This window comes from Henckelia pumila, chromosome 2, assembly GCF_033568475.1.
Source record: "Henckelia pumila isolate YLH828 chromosome 2, ASM3356847v2, whole genome shotgun sequence".
In the NCBI taxonomy this organism is placed as follows: domain Eukaryota; kingdom Viridiplantae; phylum Streptophyta; class Magnoliopsida; order Lamiales; family Gesneriaceae; genus Henckelia; species Henckelia pumila.
In genome coordinates this window covers 105,905,546-105,913,243 of record NC_133121.1, presented here as the reverse complement: position 1 = coordinate 105,913,243, position 7,698 = coordinate 105,905,546, and the positions used below count along the sequence as shown (strand labels likewise).

Genomic DNA, 7,698 nt, shown 5'->3' with positions numbered 1-7,698 from the left:
GCGACTCGAACAATGCAAGAAAAGCTCTTCTGCGAGCAGCAAAAGGAACCAACAATTTATCCAGCCCCACATCCTTGTCAATATGTGAAGTTGGAACCATCCAAGATGGATTGTCATTCAGTGACAAAGATCTGGAGAACCCTCGGGGTACCCATAATGATGCTTTAATCATCTCAGCCACAATCTCCAATTTTTGGGTAAAGAAAATTCTAGTGGATTCAGGAAGTTCGGCCGACATAATTTTTCATGATGCATTCGTCAAGTTGGGTATTAGTAATGCACAGTTAACTCCAGTCAACACTCCACTAGTCGGATTTTCCGGAGAAATAGTTGAAGCTTTGGGAGAGGTAACGCTTCCTCTATCCTTGGGTTCTTACCCCAAGCGGTCTACTAAGATGGTGAAATTCCTTGTGGTAAAAGCTTCATCGGCGTACAATGTGATATTGGGACGACCAAGTCTCAATATATTCCAAGCCATCGGATCGACATATCATATGAAGTTGAAGTTTCCGACTCCAGGAGGAGTAGGAGAAGCTCTTGGTGATCATCGTCTAGCTAGAGAGTGTCATGTAGTGACTCTGCGGGGTTCGTCAGAAAATCGGAAAAGACAAGTCTCTAGTGAGGAAAAACCACCAAAACCCGGAAAGCTTTTGCGTGAAAATGGAATACATTTGGTGGATGAAGAAGCTGAGAGCAAAGAGAGAATAACAGCAACCGAAACTCTGAAACATGTGGCAATCATTCCAACTGATCCCAAGAAAACCCTAAAGATCGGGACCGAATTACCTCCTGAGCTGGAAGAGAAGTTGAAAAATTTTCTTGGTCGCAATTTGGACGTGTTTGCTTGGGGTGATGAGCATCTGCCAGGAATACCTCATGAATATGCGCTTCATCACCTCCGTGTTGATCCGAAAATGAGACCGGTGAAACAAAAGAAAAGAGCATTTGGTCCAGAGAAAAATCGGCATATAGCCGCGGAAGTGGAGAAACTCTTAGTGGCAAAGTACATCAGGCCAGTTTCATACCCAGATTGGCTTGCAAATGTGGTTTTAGTACCGAAACCTGGAGGAAAGTGGCGTTTGTGTATAGATTTCACTGATCTCAACAAAGCATGCCCCAAAGATCCGTTTCCACTTCCTCGAATTGACTTGTTAGTCGATTCGACAGCAGGATGCGAGCTGCTCACTTTTCTTGATGCATATCAAGGATACAATCAGATCGGCCTAGCGCCAGAAGACCAGGAAAAAGCAAGTTTCATCACTGATCGAGGAATTTATTGTTATGATGTAATGCCGTTTGGTTTGAAAAATGCTGGAGCTACCTATCAGCGTCTGGTAAATACCATGTTCGAACACTTGATCGGGCGTAACATGGAAGTTTATATAGATGACATGCTCGTCAAAAGTATTCAAGCATCTAATCATTTGGAAGATCTTGAGGAATGTTTCAGTATACTCAGAAAATACAGGATGAAACTTAATCCGGATAAATGCACTTTTGGTGTACGAGGAGGCAAATTTCTCGGTTATATGGTGTCAGAACGAGGAATAGAGGCCAACCCTGAAAAAATCAAAGCAATTTTAAACATGAATCCTCCGAAGAGTGTAAAAGGCATCCAAGAATTGACAGAACGTTTGGCCGCCCTCAACCGATTTATCTCAAGATCCGCAGACAAGGGTTTACCATTTTTCAAAATGTTGAGGAGTGGGAAGGGTTTTCAATGGACAGAAGAGTGTCAGCAAGCATTTGACGAGTTGAAAGTGCATCTGACCTCTCCGCCATTGTTGGTAAAACCAAACGAAGGTGACACCCTGTTGATTTATCTGGCAATATCTGCGGAGGCGGTAAGTGTAGTATTGGTCTCTGAAGTAGGACGTGAGCACAAACCAGTTTATTATATCAGTCGAATTTTACACGGAGCAGAATTAAGATATACAAAAATCGAGAAACTGGCACTGGCTTTGGTAATTGCAGCGAGAAAATTACGTCCTTACTTTCACTCTCATCCAATAATTGTACTCACCAATCATCCTCTCAAACAAATTATCTCGAGTCCTGAAGCATCAGGAAGAATGGTTAAGTGGGCTGTTGAACTGAGCCAATATGGAATTGAATATCGCCCGCGTCCAGCGATTAAAGCACAAATTCTGGCTGATTTTCTAGTAGAAATGACAGTAACTCAAGAAAAAAGCTCCACCCAAACATGGATGGTTTATGTCGACAGGTCATCAACCTCTACAGGAAGCGGTGCAGGTATAGTTGTGCAGAGCCCACAAGGAGATAAATTTCAATATGCCGTCAAATCTCTATTCCCTGCAACGAATAATGAGGCAGAATATGAAGCTTTCATCATGGGAATTAAATTGGCCCTGTCGGTCGGAGCAAAAAGACTGACGATACACAGTGACTCCCAACTTATCGTCAGTCAGGTTAATGGAAATTATGAAGCGAAGGAAGATAAAATGTTTGAATACCTCACTCAAGTGAATGAGCTTCTCTCGCGTTTAGACAGCTATGATATAAAGCAGATACCTAGAGGGGAAAATGAGTCAGCAGACCGCCTTGCCAAGTTAGCAAGCTCCTTGGCCAACATTGATAATAGGAAAATTACATTCCTAACTTATGGCAAGGAAAAAACTGATGGAAGTGATGTTACAATCTTCTGTGCTGACAGCGAAGAGCCTAGTTGGAAAGATGAAATAATCGACTATTTGAAGCAAGAGAAACTACCTGTTAACCAAGTCGAAGCTCGAAAACTTAGAGTGAGAGCTGCTCGGTTCACGATCATTGACGGAGAACTGTACAAAAGAGGTTTCTCTTCACCTTACCTAAAGTGTCTAACGCCAGCTAAGGGAAACTATGTGCTCCGTGAAATTCATGAAGGAATATGTGGAAATCACTTAGCTGGCAGAGCTCTCGCGGGGAAAGCATTGCGCCAAGGGTACTTTTGGCCAACGATGAAGCAAGACGCTATTGAGTTAGCAAAACATTGTCACGCATGTCAAGAGCATGCTAACTTCCATCACCAGCCGGCTACAATCTTACAGCCCCTGGAAAGTCCTCTACCTTTTGCTCAATGGGGAATGGATTTGGTAGGTCCTTTTCCTCCTGCTACCGGACAAAGAAAATTTCTGATAGTAGCTGTGGATTATTTCACCAAATGGGTCGAAGCTGAACCATTGGCCAAAATATCCGAGAGAGATGTAATCAATTTCTTATGGAAGAATATAATATGCAGATTTGGCATTCCTCAAACCTTGGTTTCAGACAATGGAACTCAATTCTCTGGAGTGAAGATAAAAGACTGGTGCAAAGGACTCTCTATCAGGCAGTTCTTCACTTCTGTAGGGAATCCTCAAGCAAATGGGCAAACCGAGGTCACCAACCGGACCATCCTACAACACCTCAAAACACGCCTAGGCAATGCCAAAGGAAAATGGGTGGATGAGTTGCCAAGTGTTCTATGGGCATATCGAACCACTCCACGCTCTTCAACTGGATAATCTCCTTTCAACCTGGCCTACGGAGCGGAAGCTGTGGCTCCTGCCGAAATCGGAGAGCAATCATGGTGAGTGAAATAGTACACTTCATCTGGGAATGACCAAGCCCTCCGAATTTCATTGGACTTGGTGGATGAACTGAGAGATGGAGCTTCGACACGAGCCAAGAGATATCGAGCTTGTATGACTAAAGCATACAATGACAGAGTCAAACCAAGATCTTTCCAAGTAGGAGACCTGGTCTTGAGAAAATCCGACATCTTGAAGTCTGTGGGTAAATTAGACCCAAAATGGGAAGGCCCGTACAACGTAATTGAGATTGTGAAGATGGGAACATATCGCCTCCAACATTCATATGGAAGAATACTCCCCAGACCTTGGAACGTGGCCAACCTGAAGAAGTTTTATGCATAAACTGCAACTCTCGCCAATAATAGGCTAAATTTACCTTTTTTGCTATTAGCATATTTTTCTTATGTTTTCATACTACAAGTTTGTGATACATTTTTCAACTAATTTGATTATTTTGTTATACAAGCAGATATTTTGTCGAAAGCTTATCATATCTCCTCTCCTATACCAACGCTTACTTACGATATAAACGTCATAGACCCTAGCAATCATAAAAAAATTTCCAATAATAAAAGGCTTGGCCAGCCCCATGGGACATTTGAACTTATGACGCTGTAAGAGGTCAGGACGACATAATAATATTATAAATCCCGGGATACCTCACCACGTACTAAGTGGGTTTAGGACTTCCCCATGAGACAAAATCTTGGGAGACTGATCCCCTTCCAAGTACTCCAATATTAAAGCGTTAGTATTTTATTCATCAAACAAGTATGCAATAGCAACTTCAGAAAACAAAGAGATATGATAACTGACAAAATTGAATATATATAAAAAAGGGGGAAATAATTGTTTTTCCTTTGCTCCTCCACCAACTGCTTACGCACTCAAAAAGAGCAAACAAAATATAAGACTTCAAAGTCTTTATTACAAATAAAAAATATTGCCCAAAATTGGCAAGAAATAATAAACTAAACTGCTCCACGGCTCCTAAGAGTACTATCCATGTAGATTCGACATGCACCCGTCGTCGTTATTCAAGCTAGAAGTTCGAACGCAAAGCTTCGATCATCTCCTCGTCACCCAGACCTCCCAATAAATTGCCTAAGGGAGGATCCGAGTCATCCTCAACTCTTGCAGTTCTAGGCTCCGGAATTTTAGGGTGAATCATCATAATAATTTCCTCCGGAACTAGTTGAGTATCCCGTAGTTCTTTGCGACAATCCACGACAACTTCGTCATGAATAACAATCGCCCGCTGAATCACTTCATCTCTAAAAGCTGTGGATGCTTGATAGCCTTCAATTGCTTTTTCTCCGGTACTTCGCAAGAGATTCTTGCCTATTGATGAATTGAGAAAAGTCTCACCGGTCTCCGATTCATGGGAATATTTTCCCCTAAGTAGCTCCATATCCTTGCACATTGCATCATACTTTTTGGATTTCTCTTCAAGCTCCTTTTGCGACTTGAGAAAATCATCTCGTGCCTTAGTAGCTTCCTCGCCGAGTCTTTTGCACTCTCCCCTTAATGACGTTACTTCTTCATCCAATCTCTTATCAGAATTTTGGGATCTCTCTTCTCGAAATTGAAAAGTTTGGGCAAGCGATAAAATCTGCAAACACCCATAGATAAAGAATATTATTTACTACATAAAAATCATAAAAAGTAACAGACATATAATAATATACCTGGAAGGCAGACGAGGCAAGAGACCGAGTTAATACTTCGATAGGCTGAGGCAGCAGATGCAACCTGTCATGATCTCCAATTAGATTAGCTCCGATTCTCCAACCAATCTCTGGATCCTTCAAATCCCAAAAAGAACCAGCATTATTCTTATGATTCACACCCTCCAAGAACAAGTGACGACCCTCACGAGTGTCGGGAGGAATTGTTCGTTCATCATCACGTCTTCTTTTTGGATTTATTCTACCATTAGCATTCTCCCTAATACGGGTATCACGGTCAGCATCATTTCTTTTACCACCATTCCTTCGGTCACGAGTGTCAGTATTTTTAGATGGAGGACCAGAACGATTGACACGGTCGGATGGCCCGGGAGAATTCCTCCTCCTTGGAATCCCTTGGGAATTGTGATTACCTCGATCCACTGGTGACTCTTTTCTCGAGGTCTTTGACGGAGTTTTCTCGTTTTTCTTTATGCAAGCGCGAACCTCCGCCAAACTTATTTTGTCACCTACAAACAAACACAAAGAGAAGAGGGACAATGATCAGTGAATAAATTTAATAAATTTTAAATTAACACGAGTAGAAGAATCCAAAGAAGACGCAAAATACAGTTATCAAAATTCAATTTGAACAAAGCATTACCGGCAGGAATCAAACTTTTTGGGTCAAACAACTTCTTGAAGATGCCTAAGGAACGACATTCAAGTTGCAATTCACGGTGGATTTTGCTAAAAATAATTTTCCCATGGCCCGGACTCCAAACTATGGGAACCTCCCAACCATAATCCCAGACATAAACAAAATTTTTTCTCCAATCACTTTTCGGAGATGGACAACGAGATAAAAACTTACAATCTCCCCGAGGTAGAAAATAAGTATAGGAACCCGGCATAGAGCGACGCACCGAGAAAAGCGCATAAAATAAGTCTATAGTCGGGGACATTTTAATTTCACTCACTCTACGTAGGAAACACGTAAAGAGAAGAATCGCACTTGGTGTTAATTGACTTAAACTCACCCCGAGACTATCTACAATTTCTATCAAAAGGGCATGAGGAGGAAGCGAGAAACAAAAATTAAAGTACTCCAGATATACAGTAAAATATCCCGGAGGCGGTTCATGGCAAGGATCTCCATTTTTGGGAATCTTAAGGATATTTCTAGAGGATAAGTCAAATTTTTGACTTGGACTTAAAATCTCCGACTCGTCCAAAAGACGCTCGCTCACTCCTCCCGAAGACTCTTCAGAACCACTATTATCGCAAGAATTCGGGTTACTATCAATTTTTAAACAAGGTGATCTCCTCATATCACGAGATACCACCGTTTTCAAATCACTCAAAGAAAATAGGCATTCGTCAATTTCACTATCATCGCCAGACTCCGCTGGCGAAGGAGAATAAGTATCTCGGTTAGCAACCAATACCGAAAATACTTTACCTCGTGAAGGGCACCCTGCAACGATTTTTTTTTTTTTTTTTAAAAAAAGACACATATAAAAAACAAATTTTACCAAAAAGTAATAACACATAAGTTAATTAAAAATAATAAAGCAAATAATAGCATCAAATACGTGGTAATTGATTATATATGTTTATTAATATGATTCGTGTATATATATGTATATATTTGTCCATCCAATCATCGTCCGGGTTATCGTCGTCAACATCGTCCACAATCGCCGACCAGCCTTCATCGGTCGACCGCCGCGCAGCCACCACCTTCTCCGGCGAGTTCCCGCCACTGCACAGCCGGTCTCTATCTCCGACGAGCAATCACCCTCTCTCCGTCAAGGCCAGATTTGGATAGCTTTGAAGCTACACCATGGCTGGCAATCGACATGAGTCCATCGTCGGATCAGCACCATCTTTTCCATCATGTTTGCGTCCACGCCGCTTCTTCGAAGTTCAGATTTGGTCAAGCTTTTGATAGCTTGATCCATGCTGAAAAACGAAAAGCCCTCCGCTGGAATGACCACCTCGTCGTCCGCCTCCTCAGTCCCGTTCGAGTCCAGATTTGGACGCACCCACAAGCCGGGGATGCAACTCCGTGGCTGGTACTCGAATCGCCGGAAACACCACCCCACCATCGACGAAGCTGCAACACCCCATCCTCACCTTCGCACAGCCAGCCCGTCACTTTCCCTTTTCGACAATCACCACGACGCCTTGAAGCTTCTAGGTCGCGCATCGTTGCTGGTTCAGCGGCGGAGTGGGGCGCCGACAACAGCTCACGGACAGGGATGGAAGATCGATACACATATACATATATCTATATATGTGATACATCCATTAATGTGAACCGAAACAGAAAGTAAACGTTGCACAAGGCCAAAGATAGAGGAAAGAGAATAAGGAAATTAATAATATATTGCACATGTGTTGTCCACTTTTGTGGACCATGATGAGGAATTTATTGGTAGGTACTTGCCATGATA

The 7,698-nt window shown here is 42.3% G+C and overlaps 1 protein-coding gene across 1 annotated transcript; it reads right to left on the bottom strand.

Moving 5' to 3' along the window:
• Window positions 1-4,601: 4,601 nt before the first annotated feature.
• LOC140878087 (uncharacterized) lies at window positions 4,602-7,451 on the bottom strand. The gene is made up of 3 exons (XM_073281689.1): window positions 7,292-7,451; window positions 5,261-5,769; window positions 4,602-5,184 (listed from the first exon to the last, which is right to left on the bottom strand). The coding sequence occupies exons 1-3, from the start codon at window positions 7,449-7,451 to the stop codon at window positions 4,615-4,617; spliced, it is 1,239 nt and encodes a 412-aa protein (XP_073137790.1). The 3' UTR covers window positions 4,602-4,614.
• Window positions 7,452-7,698: the final 247 nt, after the last annotated feature.